The sequence below is a fragment of the Anarhichas minor genome, unplaced genomic scaffold (assembly GCF_050575085.1).
Source record: "Anarhichas minor isolate MPS153535 unplaced genomic scaffold, ASM5057508v1 ptg000101l, whole genome shotgun sequence".
In the NCBI taxonomy this organism is placed as follows: Eukaryota; Metazoa; Chordata; class Actinopteri; order Perciformes; family Anarhichadidae; genus Anarhichas; species Anarhichas minor.
Window position 1 is genome coordinate 262412 of NW_027466547.1, and position 21844 is coordinate 284255.

General features: G+C 41.4%; 1 protein-coding gene across 1 annotated transcript in view; it reads right to left on the reverse strand.

Annotated features, from left to right (window-relative positions):
• Positions 1-20450, reverse strand: part of LOC142939549 (receptor-type tyrosine-protein phosphatase mu-like) — a 102902-nt gene extending 82452 nt beyond the window's left edge. The window contains exon 1 of the mRNA XM_076082747.1: positions 20363-20450. Within this exon, the coding sequence (XP_075938862.1) occupies positions 20363-20450 (88 nt within the window). The remainder of the gene's footprint in view (positions 1-20362) is intronic.
• Between the last annotated feature and the right edge of the window lie 1394 nt (positions 20451-21844).

The window sequence follows — 21844 nt, forward strand, 5'->3', positions numbered from 1 at the left end:
CATACTACAATCCTTACAGAGGTCTGTACCACCTTATAGAGATCTGTACCCCCTAACGGAGGTCTGTATCCCCTAACGGAGGTCTGTACCCCCTTATAGAGGTCTTTATCCACCTTACAGAGGTCTGTACCCCTTACAGAGGTCCAGGCAAAGCCCCTGTTGTCCTCAAGTCCAATAAACGGCCCTGTTCCCCACTTTAACATGACCTCAGAGTTTATAAAAAGAAACCCTGATTAGAGACAAAGTTCAACATAGTGACTACACCCTACACCCAACACACACACACACACACACACACACACACACAGACACACAACACACAACACACAACCAACACACACAGACACACAACCAACACACACAGACACAGAACACACACCCAACACACACACACACACACACACACAACACACACACATTCTTGCTTTACTTTCAAGGACATCAAACTCTGTATTTGTGTGTGTTCGTGAAGGTATGTGAAGTTTGTGTTCCTGTGTGTGCGTGTTACAGTGTGTGTGTGTTGTGTGCGTGTGTTGTATGTGTGTGTGAGTGAACTCAGATCTCCAACAGGAACAGTAACTGGGCGCTAACAGCATTAGCGTTAGCACAGCGAGCTAACTTGCCTCAGGGCAAACATGAATAATGCAGCAGTCAGCCCAATGCCTCTGGGTGTGTGTGCGTGTGCGTGTGTGTGTTATCAGGCTGTACTGGAGGCTGTCTATATGACAGTATTAGAATAATATTCTAATTACTAATAATTACCCTGTAACATACACACTCAGATTATCTCCCCCCCCCCCCGCCCCCTTTCAAGTCTCTCCCCCTTCTGCTTCCCTGTTCTCCCTCTGGGCTGTAACTCCTCCTGGCAAGGACGAGGAGGAAAAGGAGGAGGAAGAGGAGGAGACCTGCAGGACACAATATGTCTGCAGCGACATTTCATCTGAAAACACAGTTCAATGACAACGTTTTCCAGCTGTCAGGAACCAGTGCTGGGAACCTCTTCAGAACCCCCCGCCCCTCAGGAACCAATGCTGGGAACCTCTTCAGAACCCCCCCACCACCCCCCGTCAGGAACCAGTGCTGTGAACCTCTTCAGAACCCCCCCCTCTTTGAAGGACTGTTCTCAGGAGAACATTCCTGTCACAGTCTGGGTTCCATCACCATACTGAGAGCAGAAATATAACTTTTATTCTGGTCCCATTCAACAGCAGACGGACCTACCAGGTCCAGAACCAGAACTCCTGGACCAGAACCTCTGTGTGACGGGTCAGTTCACTACAGACAGACCCATGAAGGGTCAGTTCACTACAGACAGGCCGATGCAGGGTCAGTTCACTACAAACAGACAGATGAAGGGTCAGTTCACTACAGACAGACTGATGAAGGGTCAGTTCACTACAGACAGACTGATGAAGGGTCAGTTCACTACAGACAGACAGATGAAGGGTCAGTTCACTGCAGACAGACTCATGAAGGGTCAGTTCACTACAGACAGACCCATGAAGGGTCAGTTCACTACAGACAGACTGATGAAGGGTCAGGTCACGACAGACAGACTCATGAAGGGTCAGGTCACTACAGACAGGCTGATGAAGGGTCAGTTCACTACAGACAGACTGATGAAGGGTCAGGTCACTACAGACAGGCTGATGAAGAGTCAGTTCACTACAGACAGACTGATGAAGGGTCAGTTCACTACAGACAGACTGATATAGGGTCAGTTCACTACAGACAGACTGATGAAGGGTCAGTTCACTACAGACAGACTGATGAAGGGTCAGTTCACTACAGACAGACTGATATAGGGTCAGTTCACTACAGACAGACTGATGAAGGGTCAGTTCACTGCAGACAGACCCATGAAGGGTCAGTTCACTACAGACAGACCCATGAAGGGCCAGTTCACTACAGACAGACTGATATAGGGTCAGTTCACTACAGACAGACTCATGAAGGGTCAGTTCACTGCAGACAGACTCATGAAGGGTCAGTTCACTACAGACAGACCCATGAAGGGTCAGTTCACTACAGACAGACTGATGAAGGGCCAGTTCACTACAGACAGACTGATGAAGGGCCAGTTCACTACAGACAGACTCATGAAGGGTCAGTTCACTACAGACAGACTGATGAAGGGCCAGTTCACTACAGACTGATGAAGGGTCAGTTCACTACAGACACTGATGAAGGGTCAGTTCACTACAGACAGATTGATGAAGGGTCAGTTCACTACAGACAGATTGATGAAGGGTCAGTTCACTACAGACAGACTGATGAAGGGTCAGTTCACTACAGACAGACACATGAAGGGTCAGTTCACTACAGACAGACTGATGAAGGGCCAGTTCACTACAGACAGACTAATGAAGGACTCCACATGTATCCTTCATTTTAACATGTGAATCAAACGAACCAAAACCTCCACAAAGAGACTGAATGACTTTTACTTGTGATGTCTTAACCTCGTAGTATTGGTACTTTCACTTCAGTAAAGGATCTCAGTACCACTAAAGACCCACCATAACTAGAACCAGCAGACATCCTTTTGTTAATGTTCTGTGTTTAAAGACGTGTGTTCATATGTGTCGATGGCCGGCGGACATGTGCGTGAGTCCGTGTGTCTGCTGTCCGTCCTCATCAGTCAGACTGTCAAGTCATCAACCGGAGGACACCAGCTCTCACTCCGTCTTCATGTCCAGGCCCCGCCCCTTCAGAGTCCACAATGAGCACTTGACTGGTTTAGATGGTGCAGACTTTTATGTTTGAGTTTATAAGAAGCCAAAAAACTGATATATTTTATCATTACAGCTCGAAACTAAACTAAACTGGATGAGTCACACGGACAAATGAGCTCAGATAAAGTTAACAGTCTTCTGTGGGTTTGATGCTGAACAAGCAGTTTGAGCTAATAGCTAATAGCTAATTAGCCATTAGCTATTAGCTAAGGAGCTCCTTCAGAAGGAGGATTTGTGCTTTAAAATGATTCCAGAGAGTCAGTTTGTCTCTGAGCTGATTATTGATCATAAGATATAAAAACATGGCTGCTCTCTGGGTCCTTCACTTTTCTCTATCTGACCAATAGAATTCAAGCTTCTGTCTTGTTAGCGGACAGACAGGTTTGTGATTAAGACTGAATTTTAATTAAAAAATGAAAATGATCCAAAGTCAACAGATGGGCTTCTTTAAGCGCGCACACACACACACACACACACACACACACACACACACACACACACACACACACACACACACACACACACACACACACACACACACACACACACACACACACACACACACACACACACACACACACACAGATTAAGACGTATCATAAACCAGAATCATGTCAGATTAAACCGTCTGTGTTCCAGATAAGAAGAAGAAAAATTAATCTAATCTGTTTGACATCAGGATCAGAGGAGGATCGTGTGATTATTGCTGATGCATGCTGGGTAATTTCTTCTACAAATGTGTTTGATGCCGAAGAGATTAATGAGATTGATGATATTAATGTTAATATGTTAATAAGTATTAAAACACAAAGAAGAACAAAGAGAACAAAGAGAAAGTGAAGCAGCAAAAGAGAGAGAGAGAAATTTAGAGGACTTTTTCTGTCCTGCTGAGTCATCATAAATCAGTGTGTGTGTGTGTGTGTCTGTGTTGCAGTGATCAATACAGCAGCAGATTGTCTGGTTCTCCTGAAGTTCACTAAATCTTATTCTACTTCTTTCAACATCTAACTCAAAGAACCTAATGTTCTCAACACAACGTTACTGATTGATATTTATTGATCTAGAACTATAGAACTATAGAACTATACAGACATACCTGATAAACAGTTAACAGATCATAAGAATCTGTTTGATTGATGAACTTGTGTGTTCAGAAGCTTTTAGAACCGCTCGGGTTCCTTCAACAGTTCAAACTCGTGCAGAAGAACTTTACACGAGCAGCTTGTTTTGTTGATGGTAAACTGAAGGTTTGAACCACCAGACTCACAAAGACATCAGATGGTTCTAGAGAAACAAGTCGGCACACAATTAATAGAACAAATGACATGAACACACAGAGGTGTGAATGTCAAGGATGACACCTCAAGCTGATGAAGAGCACCCCAGAGTCTTCATCTCCTCACCCTCCTCACATAAGGTCATGTCTGTCCTCCAGCAGAGAGGGGGAGGGGGATCATTCAGCCTGCAGAGGCTGAAAAGGTCTCCTCCCACAGGACTCTCATACAATACAACACGCGCACTCGCACACGAACACACACACACACACACACACACACACACACACACACACACACACACACACACACACACACACACACACACACACACACACACACACACACACACACACACACACACACACACACACACACACACACACACACACACACACACACACACACACACACAAGGTGTGAGACTGTCAGATGTGAACAGTAAAGTCAGAAGATGGCAGCCAAACAGTGTGTCAAGAGTGGAGAGGAGGTTACATTGGATGAGATATTCATGATGTAACCATGATGAAACCAACGACTCATCACTTGAATAGAGATGACAGATTAAAACCTTCAGTAGAGATACTTCATGTAGAAGAAACACACTCTCACACACACACATAAACACACACACACACACTGTAAATCCTGTTTCTTGCCTGCAGCGTCCTCGTGGCGTCGACCACTAATGCTAATCTGCTGCGAGCCAGGCCTGGGGGGCACTTAGACCCCCACCACTTTTACCTGTCTGTCTCTCTGCGGACTGTCTCTCAGCGGCCTGTCTCTCTGAGTCTCTCTGAGTCTCTAAGTCTCTCTGAGTCTATAAGTCTCTCTGAGTCTCTAAGTCTCTCAGAGTCTCTCTGAGTCTCTCCGAGTCTCTCTGAGTCTCTAAGTCTCTCTGAGTCTATAAGTCTCTCTGAGTCTCTGAGTCTATAAGTCTCTCTGAGTCTCTCTGAGTCTATAAGTCTCTCTGAGTCTCTCTGAGTCTCTAAGTCTCTCTGAGTCTCTCTGAGTCTCTCTGAGTCTCTCTGAGTCTCCAAGTCTCTCTGAGTCTCTAAGTCTCTCTGAGTCTATAAGTCTCTCTGAGTCTCTAAGTCTCTCTGAGTCTATAAGTCTCTCTGAGTCTCTCTGAGTCTCCAAGTCTCTCTGAGTCTCTAAGTCTCTCTGAGTCTATAAGTCTCTCTGAGTCTCTAAGTCTCTCTGAGTCTATAAGTCTCTCTGAGTCTATAAGTCTCTCTGAGTCTCTAAGTCTCTCTGAGTATCTGAGTCTCTAAGTCTCTCTGAGTCTCTCTGAGTCTCTGACTCTTTAACCTCTCTTAACCTCCACCAATCACAGAGCTGCTTCTTGGTTTCCTGCGGTTACGCTCTGACACACATACAGCCAATCATTAATCAGACTGGTGGCATATTAAGAGTCTGGAGCAGCCCGAGGACACACACACACACACACACACACACACACGCACACACAGTGACCCAAAACTAGTCCTCAGTACAAAGACGTCTCACACTGAAGCGCTCAGCTGGACGACCGTCAGTCGCCGTGTTTGCAGATAACAGTGAACCCACCTTCAGACTGATAAAATACATCTTATAGTTTAAATAAAAAAGATCTTATATATTCAGGAGAAATCTGAATAAATAGATTTAGACCAGAAACCAACCAGAACATTTAAAGAACAATTAAAGAACGATTAAAGAACAGTTAAAGAACAATTAAAGAAGGTTTAAAGAACAATTAAAGAACGATTAAAGAACAATTAAAGAACGATTAACGAACAATTAAAGAACAGTTAAAGAACGATTAACGAACGATTAACGAACAATTAAAGAACAATTAAAGAACGATTAAAGAATGATTAAAGAATGATTAAAGAACGATTAAAGAACAATTAAAGAATGATTAAAGGTTTAAAGAACGATTAACGAACACTTAAAGAAGGTTTAAAGAAGGTTTAATGAACGATTAAAGAACTATTAAAGAACAATTAAAGAACTATTAAAGAACAATTAAAGAACGATTAAAGAACAGTTAAAGAACGATTAAAGAACAATTAAAGAACAATTAAAGAATGATTAAAGAACAATTAAAAGAACAATTAAAGAAGGTTTAAAGAAGGTTTCAAGTAAGATTAAAGAACGATTAAAGGACCATTAAAGGATGTTTATTTGTCTGATGTTCTATGGTTCTTTAATTCTTTAAATGTTCTCTAATAGTTTTGGTTCTCTTAAGGTCAGTAGAACAAGATGTAATCTGTCATTAATGAGTCCAACATGTTGAACATTCACCAGACTGGTTTTACTGGACTTGAATCAGTTAAAGAAACAGAATCAGAGGAGCAGATGTTTGTATTTCAAACTGAACGGCTGAATCCAGAAACATGATTAATATTTAAACACACACACACACAGATATTAGCTGCGTATGAATATTTACTGTAGTAATATGGGTTAAATAGCAGCTTCTGGGCCTGAGTCCCTGTAGGCTTTACTGTGTGTGTGTGTGTGTGTGTGTGTGTTAGCTGGCAGCACCTTTGCTGATAATTATCATGATTATGATAAAAGGAAAGCGTAAAAAACTTAATAAAATATTTATCCTTCCTTCCTTTCTTTTTCTTTTAATTGCACCATCGACATTGAAGAGACAGACAGGCAGAGAGAGAGAGACACAGAGAGAGAGAGACACTCCTATACTTCCTGTCGTTGCCATTTTTTTGGCCTGTGAGCTTCCACTATTCCCTCTCTGTTTCCTCTTCAGCTGAGGGGCTTTGAGTTGCTCCTCGTCTTCCTCCATGTCTACCTCACTACCTGACTCCACCTGTCCTCCAGTTCTCTCCCTCACCTCCTGTAATCCACTAGTCTCCTCCACCCTCACCTCCTGGGCCACACTTGTTTCCTCCACCCTCACCTCTTGGGCCCCACCCGTCTCCTCCACCCTCGCCTCCTGTAATCCACTTGTTCCCTCTTGTCCGTCCTGATTGTCCCCTCTGCCCTCCTCAGTACCTTTCTGGTTCTGGTCTTTATGAGAACCGTTTTCCCCAGGACAAGCTCTGCTCTGATGTCCTTCTTTCCCACAGCTGTAACATTTAAAATCGTCCGTCTTTGCAAAAATGACATAATCAAAGTCCTCTACAGTGATTTTAAACATGAGGTTGACCTCCCTGCTCCTGTTGGGGATCATGAGGACATGTCTCCTGTGAGACACCACGTGTTTTAACATCGGAGATTTAAACCCAGAAGACACTTTCCTAACAGGAGACACCACCTTCCCATGTTTGGACAGCTCTCTGATTATGGCATCGTTTCTAATAAACGGAGGAACGTTGGACACAGTGACTTTTACTGCTGGTGAGCTGAGAGGGTAAACGGGCAGGAAGTGTTCACCCACCTCGATCCCGTGCTGCAACACCACTTCCGCAGCTTCTAAACCAGGGGTCACCAACCTTTTTTAAACGGAGAGCTACTTCAAGGGTACCGAGTAGTACGAAGGGCTACTTATTTGATACAAACTTCCTGAATAACAAAGTTGCACAGATCACCTTAATAATAACAATATATGTGAAGAGACTGTTTGATCACATGTCAGTTAATTATTCCTCACAGTAATTATTAAGAATGATTTCCACAACAATGATGGTATAGCTACACATACATATTTAAACATCTCTGATATTTTTGTATCATCACGTGATCAAAGCCGGTTACTTTTGCATATAGCGCCTGCTGGTGAATGATCCAGTGGTAATGTAGACATTTTGCGAAGTCTGGGTCACCTTTGCATTGCGCAATGAAGCCTGCATGCCGGCCCGTCATCGCGGGAGCCCGGTCTGTTGTCACCGACACCAGCTTTTCTAACGGTACCTTTTTCTCCACGAAGAAACTAGTAAAACGTCTCGTCTATAGCCGAGCGGGGGATCCAACCCTCCGAGGCGCGCGAGCGTCTTTGGGGGCCCGCGTTCAAACCTCTAGTCTGGGCCTTTTCGGTCGGATTGCGTTGCCTCGCCTCTACCCCCGCCACCCACGAGTTGTTGCCCCGCGGCCTGTTCCGAGGATTTACGGACCTGACGACGGGGTGCACTCGCGGCGCGCGTCTGGCGCCAACGGGATGCGCCCGCCATTCAGAACCTGAAAACCTAGTGCGGTGCGGCGGCCTCGTCCTGGCTGTCCGCCGTGCGCCTCCGGGTACCCAACTCTCTTATGACAAGAAATATTGTCATTTTAAAATCTACACTAATGCAAGCGTTTTTGATTAAAAAAGAACAGCAACTACAATTTTAGACGGAGCTCCATTGTGACTAGTGCTATTTTTAGAACATGCCTTGTTGGCTACCTCTGTTCTAAACTATCTAAAAAGATGACCACAGCGTTGTTCATCCGCGCTGCAGACTTCACGCAGCTGTGGCCGACAAGCTCCCCCACTGCCAGGCTGATTCCTCCACTGAACACCAGAACAGCGGCGGGATCTTCACCCCGTGCTTCCTGGTCAAATCCGTCAGGCCCATGGTGGCGTTTAGCAGCCGACAGCTCGCGCTGATCAGCTGCAAACACCCACAAATAAAGACCCTAAAACCCCCTAAATGTGCTCACAAACCCCGTGAACCCTACACACTACACTACACTACACTATCATACCCAACATTACCCAGTGAAGAAAAATGTCGAAAAATCGCTAGTATCGCTCTCACAACCACGCTCCTTCAGCTCCGTGCTCCTTCCACTCAGAGAGAGAGAGAGACAGAGACAGAGAGACAAACAGACAGAGAGAGAGACAGACAGAGAGAGAGACAGGTTCTTGTATTAAAGCTGAGGGGAGTTCAGGTGATAAATATGAATCTAAATATTGATGATATTCACAGATATTAAGAAAGAAAATTGTCCCAAAGCTTCAACACAAGAAAGTAAAGAGAAGTAAAGAGAAGCACGAGATGCGTCTGAATATGAATCATCTAAATACAGAAGCTCCACTAACTCATGATGATCAAACCAACATGATGAAGATGTTCTCCTGAGGTCTTCATCGTGTATTCAGGAGGTGAGGGTCCTCACAAGTACAGAAGGACAGACGTGTGTGTGTGTTTGAGAGATGCTGAACAGGCAGGAAGCATTTTAACACAGATTATACTGATAACACACACACACTAATCCATGTCTTATTACTTCAGTCTGTCTTCAAGTCATCACACACACTCTCTCTCTCTCTCTCTCTCTCTCTCTCTCTCTCTCTCTCTCTCTCTCTCTCTCTCTCTCTCTCTCTCTCTCTCTCTCTCTCTCTCTCTCTCTCTCTCTCTCTCTCTCTCTCTCTCTCTCTCTCTCTCTCTCTCTCCAAACAATAATCCTATGAATATGATCAGGGATTTGGACCACAACACTAATCAGAATGACATCTCTGGACAGGGATTAACGCACGCACGCACGCACACACACACACACACACACACACACACACACACTCTTTTGAGGACATGCTGACTGTTTTTATAATCTGATGTCGGAGAAATAATTTGGTTAATCTTAAGAGAGACAAAAAAAAGAAGAACAAATATCCGATGAGCTGCCTGCTGTCAGGGCGACGCTGTTACCATGACGACGGTCATGTGATGAATTTCAAGGTGTGCCCCCCCATAAAGATAATAATAAATAATAATACATGTATGGATGTTCGTGGTGGGTGTGGCCTGCAATTGATGACTAATCCACGAATTGTCTCTAAATAAAAGTTTAAAGATTATTTCCTATATATTTAGTCTTAAATATGAATTTCACAAACACACATTTATTTAAACCAAATCCAAAAGAGCCTCTCGATAAAATCACATTTTTGAAGTCTGACTTTAATAACCTCGTGGGGACCTCCGACTGTGTGCAGGTTTATGAGTACACAGTGTTTCTAGAGATTAGTAATAATCTGTAAAGATGTTAAAATCTCTTTTCTTTGGTCTAAACGAGACCAAATGAAAGTTTGTCTCTGAAGCTCAGATATGAACTGATTTTATTAGTATTCCTAAAATGCCAACATGCATTTCAGAATTCAGGTTAAATAAACAAGAAAAGAAGCCTCAGGACGATAAGGATTTCCGTTTTAGAAAGTCAGCAGACGTCTTTTATGAAGGCAAATCACTGTCAAAATCTGAGAGCGCAAATGAGATCCACGCAAGCGCGCAAATCAAACAGCCGCTCGCGTATTTTACTTTGACGAACGCTTTTACATCACTCCGCGAGCGGGGTTCACTCTCGCACGAACGGGGTTCTCGCTCGCGAAGCTTTAACCTGCTCGCTCGCGAGTAGTTTTTCTTTTTGACAGTAAGTGGGCGGACCCAGTCTCCATTGTATCTCTACATCTAATTGGTTACAATCCTCGTCTTGGGATAGACCGGATATCACTCTGACACAGACGCTCGGGGGAGATTTTCAGATCGCAGGTCAGGGGCAAATAATGTACATTTTACTGCACGGGTACTTTTACTTTCTGCACTTAAAGTAGATTTTGCTGATAATAACATTGACTGAGGTTTTGAATGCAGGTATTTTACTCGTAGTGGGTTATTGTTTCATCAGTATGGTGTTAGTACGTTTACTGCAGTGAAGGATCTGAATACTTTTCATCCACTTATGACTTGTCAGTGATTTAACAGGTAATATACAAACAGTGGTCCCTAATCTTGGCTCCAGATCTTTGAGCAGGTCCACATTGTTGCTCATATTATATACAACTATATTATATCTCTTCTGTAAACACAACAATATGATTAAATATGATCACATCATGTTTTAATCAATTAAGATCAAAGAGTTTCTTTGAGCTGTTTGTCACAAGAGGTTTGAGTATCAAACACACATTGTCTGTAATAGAATGATGGAGTGAATTTAAACCAATCTGAGCAACTTGACTTTAACACATTTTTAATTATTGTATTTAACAACTCTATTAACATCATTTGTATTTCATCAGCCTCTACAGTCTGAAAAGTTTACAAAACCTGTCAAATGTAGAACATGCTGAGATGTAGTGGAGTAGTGTTTAGTGGCCGATTGAAAACCACCTCTATCAGAACTAGCGTCTGCGTCAGAGTGATATCCGGTCTATCCCAAGACGAGGATTGTAACCAATTAGATGTAGAGATACAATGGAGACTGGGTCCGCCCAGTTACTGTCAAAAAGACTCAGGTAAAAGACTCGCGAGCAAGCAGGTTAAAGTTTCGCGAGCGACTTTTGCTCGCGCGAGACGGAGTCTTGCTATAGTGATGTAAAAGCACTCGTCAAATCTCATTTGCGCTCTGGGATTTTGACAGTGATTTGCCTTCATTGTCTTTATGTTTAAAGAGTGGCGTCATCGGCATAAAGACGGAGGGAACAATATCAGATTCATATCATTTATTTACACATTAAAGGGTTTCTGAACATCTATAATAGAAACACATGAGTAAACATGATGTAATCTATAAATATAATGTGAATCTTTGTTCTATGATCATTTCATAATTATTTAACCCTTTTAAATGTGTTATTTTTGTCACTAGTATGAAAAGCTACCAACTGAAACACATAATTCATCCTTTAGGAACTTTATTTATCCGTCTGTCTATTATAATAATATAATATTAGTGAGCTGGAAGTTTTAACACACGAAGAAAAACAAAATATTCACTTTGAGGTTGAATCATTTTGCTTTTTGGAACTTGATATTTCTTAATAACTTCACCATCATGTTCTCATTGAGCTTGTTATAAAATGTTATTTGAACATTTATAATGTAGAAATGTAAAAGTAACAGAACTGAATCATTATGATTACTCTTTATGATTCTGAGGGTGAGGTTTGTTTTCATATTACAGATTTAAATAAATCTTTGTGTCTTCAGAATTAGAGGATAAACAGTGAAGAGCGTCCCGTGGTGAGTTCAGGGACCGGGGGAGATGTGGATCTCCCGCTGTGCTGCTGTCAGAAGACACAAATCCTCCTCTTTCGGCTTCTATCTCGTCTCTCACGTTAAACAAAAGGAGCTTTAATCCGGCTGCTTTAATCCCCGCTGGGTTTGCAGACGCTGCGTCTGAAGGCGGCGTGATTTAATCCCAGAGGCCACCGGGGCCGATCGCGGCGCCTCGACGACGCCGGGGATCCATTCGCTATCGGCTCTAATCCGACCCGGACCGACCGCGAACACAACAGAGGAAGTCCTGCAACTTTCCTCCTTCTGTTGCTGCAGATAATTCTGCTCTGATGTGGATTTGTGCGGAGATTAAAGCCAACAGAGATGTATGCATTTTTTGAATTACTGAAATACAAACATGAAGCATGAAAGTGCAGGAAGGAGAATGTTGTTATATCGTCTTTATGTAGCTGCAGCACGAATCATGTGACACGATTTAAATGATCTATCTAACGAGTGTCAATGAGAGGATTTCTCTTCAATATCTGGAAAGTTTGTCCTCAGAGACAAAGAGCAGAGGGGACATCAACATGTTGCACTTCTATGAGCAAATATATACATATATACACAATATTAATATTAATATCATGTTATTATTATTTATATTATTGTTGTTGTTTATCTATAACAGCCGAGTGTCACTTCTGTAAACACCACAGGAATACACATAAATGTACACTAATATTAGTTTAGGGATTTTAATAGTTATTATTAAACAGTTCAAAGACATATGATTAATTTCATTAGTAATTATTATTATTGGTTTGTTTATTAGAAAATAAGAACTACAGGAGACGATGAGACGCGTCAGACTGGAGTCCGATCTAATCTGACCAATATTTATTTATACGTATAATGTTTATAGATATCATTTATAGATATTTATAAATAGTTGGATATTAAATTCAGTCTTTTTGTAACATCATCCCATACTTTTATATATCAGGGTTATTATTAATATAGATACATGAACCTTCTGGTAGAGTTGTTAACAATTCCACACACACACACACACACACACACACACACACACACACACACACACACACACACGGAGCTGACAGGTTCAATGTGACCACACACTGTTGAGAACACTAACACTATTAAAGGTTACTGTGTGTGTGTGTGTGTGTGTGTAGCAGCTAAACTGGCAGTACAGTCATATGATCGCCTTCACACACAGTGTTCTGATGTGTTTAACATTTTAAAAAAAGGCTGAAGCCTCATTGAGATCCAGGTATATTTATTCTGATAAAACATAAAACGCCCGGATGATTTCATCATCGTAATCATCATTATCGTCTTCATTATCGTCATCGTCGCCTTTATCGCCTTTATCGTCTTTATCGTCTATATCGTCGTCATCGTCTTTAGCGTCGTCATCGTCTTTAGTGTCTTTAGCGTCGTTAGCGTCTTTAACGTCTTTTGCGTCGTTAGCGTCTTTATCGTCGTTAGCGTCTTTATCGTCGCTATCTTCGTTAATGTAGTTATCGTCGTTAAAGTTCTTATCATCATTATCGTCTTCATCATCGTCTTTATCATCGTCGTTATCGTCTTCATCGTCGTCATTATCTTCATCGTCGTCATCCCCTTTATCGTCTTTATCGTCGTCGTCTTTAGCGTCGTCATCGTCTTTATCGTCGTCGTCGTTTATCGTCGTTAAAGTTCTTATCGTCATTATAGTCTTCATCGTCGTCATAGTCTTTATCGTAGTTAGCTTCTTTATTGTCTTTAGCGTCTTTAGCGTCGTTAGCTTCTTTATTGTCTTTAACATCTTTATCGTTGTTATCGCCTTTACCGTCTTTATTGTCGTCATCGTCTTTAGCGTCGTTAGCGTCTTTGTTCCAAACTTGTCTGAGACGACAAAAAGAAGAAACAAGAAAAGATGGAGAGAAGAAATAAAGACAGGAAGTCTCAGAGGTTTGAAGAGAGATAATTAACTCACTGAGGACCCTCAACACACACACACCTGACTTCACTCTGTGTTTAATCTGTGAGCTTCATTAAAAGCCTGACGAGACAGAACAAAGAGCTGACTGCACCTGAATACACACACACTGTAACACACACAAACACACACACTGTAACACACACACACACACTGTAACACACACACACACACACACACACAAAAGAGGAAAAGGTAAAGTCCTGAATCAGCGACAGTCCTGAACCTGGACACACCAGGTCATCGGGGAGTTTGTGTGTGTGTGTGTGTGTGTGTGTGTGTGTGTGTGTGTGTGTGTGTGTTACAGTGTGTGTCGTGTTGCTGAGTTAACAGTAGTGCTCTAATTACAGACACCTCTCTCTCTATCTTTGTTCAGTTTTAAGGTTTTGGACATTCTGCTGCAATGAAGAGCACAAAAACACTAGAAAAAGACTCACAACCACAACAAAGAGATAAAAGAGCTTAAAACAACCACAAAGGGACAAAAACAACCACAAAGAGACACATAACAACCACAAATAGACACAAAACAACCACAAAGAGACACAAACATAAAGGCTTCTCACAGTAGTTGTTGTAGTTTGTGCTCTTTGCTCTGAGTAAAGTCGTATCATTCCATCACAGGAGAACAGTCTGACTGTCAGGCTGCAACCATCTACTATGAAGTGAACCTGCTGAGAGATGTTGAATTCACCATCACAGAAGTGAGAAACCTTTGAGGAACTGGTGCCACGTTTGGCATTTTATATTTCCTTCAGCAGTAAAACACAACAATCCCTTAAAAATACATTTAATTAACCCTTCATTTACCACAGAATACACAGGAAACCATTCAGGGTGTTTGGACACCACAGTTCTTTAATGTGTCCAAAGATGAGATGTTTAACAGACAAACAAACAGCAAACGTCTCAAACAGACGTGAACCCGACGGCCGAGCGCGCTCATTAGCAGCCCTCCATCGCCACGGCTACTAGGGCGTGGCGGCCATCTTGGACCCGGGCCACTCAGGGTTTAATTTCCTTCTCTGCTGCTTCACTCACACACACACACACACACACACACACACACACACACACACACACACACACACACACACACACACACACACACACACACACACACACACACACACACACACACACACACACACGAGAGGGACGGACAGGAGGATAGATCCAACACACCCGAGGCGGCAGACACTCAGACAGAAAATCAAAGTTAAAACGCTCCTGATCTTTTGTTTTGTTCATGATTCTTATTCCAGTTCTTAAAGTAAAGCTTTATTCAGTCAGCTGAGAGACAAACCTGGAGTTATTATTTCATCACACTTATGGAGACATGATGAAGAGGAGGAAGAGTCTGGACTGGTTCCTATGTTGGTTTTTACACCTTTTGTGCTGAGAAAACATGGCGACGAGACGCTCCTTGTCTTTCTGTCTGTCATCCGTCCTCCTTTGTGTTTGTTAGAACTGAGACTCTGAATAAATCAGTTAATTCTTTAACAGAATAAACAATCACACACACACACTCACACACACACTGGGTAAACAAACCCCTAATGAGCTTCAGAGGTTCCTTGATTACTTGTTGCTAATTGGTTTACATGGAGATCTGATGGGTTTCTGTTCCAGCTGCTTTAACTGGAAACAAACGTTCTGCTGCTCCACGCGTTCCTAAAGAGGAACCGTATCAATGTGAAGACGTTCTACAGACGCAGATAAACAAAGTAGTAAAATAAAAGTGTTTTTTCTATAGAAAGATGACGTGAGAACATAAATTAAATTAACCAGTGAATGAAAAACAGGTTTCTGTGGTGAAGTCTTCTCAGGCTGAAACAGTGCATGTGCACACACACACACACACACACACACACACACACACACACACAAATTCCAGATGTATTATATATTATATTACATACTGCTGCCCCATCAGGTGACCAGAGGAACAACAGCTGACTGAATCATCATCATCAGAACACGGAGAACCCGTCAACAGAACCACAGCAGTACTGCAGCACAGAGCACACACACACACACACACACACACACACACACACACACACACACACACACACACACACACACACACACACACACACACACACACACACACACACACACACACACACACACACACACACACACACACACAGTTTCTCATATCAATATCTACATATTGATCAATAAATGTAAATGTCTAAAATGAGCCAGTGAAGGAGCAGAGAGCCAGATATGCAATCAACAGTACTACAATAGTACACAGGATAACATAGTATCAGTAGTATCAGTATAAAAAGCTTCTGATTTTGAAGAACAAGATATCAGTCAGAAGAAAACCATCTACTGGGTCTCACATGAAACGTGATCACAGGAACAGTCAGAGCCACAATGCAGTTCAATAAGAACAGTCAGAACCACAATACAGTTCAATAGGAACAGTCAGAACCACAATGTGGTTCAATACGAACAGTCAGAACCACAATACAGTTCAATGAGAACAGTCAGAACCACAATACAGTTCAATGAGAACAGTCAGAACCTCAATACAGTTCAATGAGAACAGTCAGAACCACAATGCAGTTCAATGAGAACAGTCAGAACCTCAATACAGTTCAATGACAACAGTCAGAACCTCAATACAGTTCAATGACAACAGTCAGAACCACAATGCAGTTCAATGAGAACAGTCAGAACCTCAATACAGTTCAATGAGAACAGTCAGAACCTCAATACAGTTCAATAAGAACAGTCAGAACCTCAATACAGTTCAATGAGAACAGTCAGAACCTCAATACAGTTCAATGAGAACAGTCAGAACCTCAATACAGTTCAATGAGAACAGTCAGAACCTCAATACAGTTCAATGAGAACAGTCAGAACCTCAATACAGTTCAATGAGAACAGTCAGAACCACAATACAGTTCAATAAGAACAGTCAGAACCTCAATACAGTTCAATAAGAACAGTCAGAACCACAATGAAGTTCAATAAGAACAGTCAGAACCACAATACAGTTCAATAAGAACAGTCAGAACCTCAATACAGTTCAATGAGAACAGTCAGAACCACAATACAGTTCAATGAGAACAGTCAGAACCTCAATACAGTTCAATGAGAACAGTCAGAACCACAATGCAGTTCAATGAGAACAGTCAGAACCACAATGCAGTTCAATAAGAACAGTCAGAACCACAATACAGTTAAATGAGAACAGTCAGAACCTCAATACAGTTCAATGAGAACAGTCAGAACCTCAATACAGTTCAATGAGAACAGTCAGAACCTCAATACAGTTCAATATGAACAGTCAGAACCACAATACAGTTCAATAAGAACAGTCAGAACCACAATACAGTTCAGTGAGAACAGTCAGAACCTCAATAAAGTTCAATGAGAACAATCAGAACCTCAATACAGTTCAATAGGAACAGTCAGAACCACAATGGAGTTCAATGAGAACAGTCAGAACCACAATGCAGTTCAATGAGAACAGTCAGAACCTCAATACAGTTCAATGAGAACAGTCAGAACTTCAATACAGTTCAATGAGAACAGTCAGAACCTCAATACAGTTCAATGAGAACAGTCAGAACCTCAATACAGTTCAATAGGAACAGTCAGAACCTCAATACAGTTCAATGAGAACAGTCAGAACCTCAATACAGTTCAATGAGAACAGTCAGAACCACAATGCAGTTCAATGAGAACAGTCAGAACCACAATGCAGTTCAATAAGAACAGTCAGAACCACAATACAGTTAAATGAGAACAGTCAGAACCTCAATACAGTTCAATAAGAACAGTCAGAACCACAATGAAGTTCAATAAGAACAGTCAGAACCACAATACAGTTCAATAAGAACAGTCAGAACCTCAATACAGTTCAATGAGAACAGTCAGAACCACAATACAGTTCAATGAGAACAGTCAGAACCTCAATACAGTTCAATGAGAACAGTCAGAACCACAATGCAGTTCAATGAGAACAGTCAGAACCACAATGCAGTTCAATAAGAACAGTCAGAACCACAATACAGTTAAATGAGAACAGTCAGAACCTCAATACAGTTCAATGAGAACAGTCAGAACCTCAATACAGTTCAATGAGAACAGTCAGAACCTCAATACAGTTCAATATGAACAGTCAGAACCACAATACAGTTCAATAAGAACAGTCAGAACCACAATACAGTTCAGTGAGAACAGTCAGAACCTCAATACAGTTCAATGAGAACAGTCAGAACCTCAATACAGTTCAATATGAACAGTCAGAACCACAATACAGTTCAATAAGAACAGTCAGAACCACAATACAGTTCAGTGAGAACAGTCAGAACCTCAATAAAGTTCAATGAGAACAATCAGAACCTCAATACAGTTCAATAGGAACAGTCAGAACCACAATGGAGTTCAATGAGAACAGTCAGAACCACAATGCAGTTCAATGAGAACAGTCAGAACCTCAATACAGTTCAATGAGAACAGTCAGAACTTCAATACAGTTCAATGAGAACAGTCAGAACCTCAATACAGTTCAATGAGAACAGTCAGAACCTCAATACAGTTCAATAGGAACAGTCAGAACCTCAATACAGTTCAATAGGAACAGTCAGAACCACAATACAGTTCAATGAGAACAGTCAGAACCTCAATACAGTTCAATGAGAACAGTCAGAACCACAATACAGTTCAATGAGAACAGTCAGAACGTCAATACAGTTAAATGAGAACAGTCAGAACCACAATGCAGTTCAATGAGAACAGTCAGAACCACAACACAGTTCAATGAGAACAGTCAGAACCTCAATACAGTTCAATGAGAACAGTCAGAACCTCAATACAGTTCAATAGGAACAGTCAGAACCACAATACAGTTCAGTGAGAACAGTCAGAACCTCAATAAAGTTCAATGAGAACAATCAGAACCTCAATAAAGTTCAATAGGAACAGTCAGAACCACAATGGAGTTCAATAGGAACAGTCAGAACCACAATGCAGTTCAATGAGAACAGTCAGAACCTCAATACAGTTCAATGAGAACAGTCAGAACCACAATGCAGTTCAATGAGAACAGTCAGAACCTCAATACAGTTCAATGAGAACAGTCAGAACCTCAATACAGTTCAATGAGAACAGTCAGAACCACAATACAGTTCAATGAGAACAGTCAGAACGTCAATACAGTTCAATGAGAACAGTCAGAACCACAATGCAGTTCAATGAGAACAGTCAGAACCACAACACAGTTCAATAAGAACAGTCAGAACCTCAATACAGTTCAATGAGAACAGTCAGAACCTCAATACAGTTAAATGAGAACAGTCAGAACCACAATACAGTTCAATAAGAACAGTCAGAACCTCAATACAGTTCAATAAGAACAGTCAGAACCTCAATACAGTTCAATGAGAACAGTCAGAACCTCAATACAGTTCAATGAGAACAGTCAGAATCTCAATACAGTTAAATGAGAACAGTCATTTTTGTTTTTCATGAAAAACCTCCTGCTTTACTGTTCATCTCCTGACTCTAATGGGTTCTACTGGGTTCTACTCCTTTCATGAATCGTTTAGTTTAGTTTATGGATTTTGCACAATTTAAAAAATAAAATACAAATAAACAAACAACAGAGATAAATAATATCACAGAGCAGGAAGAGGCAAAAAGCCAACTGGGATCATTTGAAGCCTCCACCTTTATAATATTAATATTTTACAATATTACAGAGAACATAAAATGAATATGCATTAAATATGACGACGTAAAACATTATTGACAAGATGCTTTTACAAGATATGAAATATGATAACAATACCAATACATTACAAACAAGAGTAGTACTGGGGTCTACTCTTTTTATGAATTATACTGGGTTCTACTCTTTTTATGAATTATACTGGGTTCTATAGGGTTCTACTCTTTTTATGAATTATACTGGGTTCTATAGGGTTCTACTCTTTTTATGAATTATAATGGGTTCTATAGGGTTCTACTTCATTTATGAATTATACTGGGTTCTATAGGGTTCTACTCTTTTTATGATTTATACTGGGTTCTAAAATGTGCGGCTGCTCTACAAACGGTTGGTTTTCGTCAGCAGCAGCTCTGAATGTAGAATAATACTCAGTAATTGCTGCTGGCAGTATTTATGTATTTAATTCTTCACAGTATTTCTTCAGGTATTTGCAGTGTTTCTATATTTCTGTATTTATTTCGTTGCAGTATTATTTAATTAAAGTATTTCTTTAATTACAGTATTTGCAGTATTCTACGGAGCTTCTGTCTTAAAAACTTTAGTTTTTCTGAGCTAAAGAACTGACAGAAGAGAAAGAGAAGAAGGAGAAAAAGAGGAAGAGAAGAGGAAGAGGAGGAGATTTTCCAGCTGGAAACTTGGATGCCGACACACAGAAACAACTCCATGTTCTAACCCCCCCCCCCCATAAACCCGGACCCAAACCCAAACGTCTCCGTTACCTTTGAAGGTGTCCGCCCGCGCGCCCGTTAGTCCGAGAGAAAGCAGCACGAGACACGCGGAGAGGAGCAAAGTTCTAGTCTGATCCATGTTAGCGCGAGACGGAGAGGAAAAGTAGAACAACTTCCTCTTCTTCTCCTTCTCCTTCTCCTCCTCCTTCTTCTTCTTCTTCTTCTTCTTCTTCTTCTTCTGTGGACTCCTGTCTGTCGCTCTCACACACAGTCAGACACACAGACAGACAGACGGGTTGTCGGTCTCTTCCGTTTTCTTTTTTCCTCCGTTTCTCTTCAGACCGGAGAGAGACTGACTCCGTTTACCGAGCAGCCCTCTGACGTCACAGGGGGCGAGAGACGTTAGGGGGGCAAAGAGAGAGAGAGAGAGACAGAGAGAGAGAGAGAGAGACAGAGAGAGAGAGACATAGAGAGACAGAGAGAGAGAGAGAGACTTTTACTATTTTGATATTCAACTTTTATATTTTTTTATTTTAAATTGTATTTATTTTCCTTTATTTGACATTATTTTGACTTGACTCCATAAACACGTTATTGAAGTGTCTGCTGGTCGTCACATTAAAATGTTCTTTTCCACAAAATCTCAGTTTTAGAGAGAGACGCGGTTCAGAGTCACGATGCTGCCCTCTGCTGGTTCAGATCCTGTTTCTCTTCACACTGACGACATGTTTTACATTCTCAAGTCCTGTTGAGAAACAAGACATGTCAAACATTCAGAGACCCCAAAGACCTCTGAACCATTTCAATTCACATCTATGAAAAGAACATATGTGTATGTTTTTATGTTTATGTTTGTTTATGTATTTATATAGGTGTTAATTGTGTTTGTTGATGTCTTGTGTTGTGTGTTAATGAATGAAAAAGAAAAGATGCATCGTCAGTGTAAATAAAGCTGAAATTAATTATGAGTGAATAAATGATTAAATGAACGAATGAGTGATGTTCTTCTTCTCTTCGTACTAAACTCCACACGTTTAATGAGACAGAGGGTACATCCCAAGTCTCTTAATTGCATCCCCGTTTCCTTCACTTGCGTCCTTTCCTTGCGTCTTAGTCCCTCCCACCAGGGATGCATGGAGGAAACCATGCGAGGAGAGAGGAACGAGGAAATATGTTTTAAGAGACATGAGACGTCTTTTCCTCAGCTGAGTCACGTGAAGCGACGTCTGTTTCTGATGACGGAGGATCAGCTGATCACAGCTGGATCAGCTGTCAGTCGGCTTTAACAGCTGGAGAGACTTTTGATAAGTTTGTGTCTGTTCACATGATCACTGTACTTAATAACAGTAACTAATAATACTAATAACTAATAAAGACACACAGTAATCACCACTGTAGAGGTGTTTCTCTCTGTAGTCTGTTAACAAACTGTCCTGTGTTCTGTTTATAAGCACAGGATCCATTTCTACCGGCGGAATGCGATCGTCTTATTTATGAATTATTTGCGTCTGTACGTTTTGAAATTCAGATTGT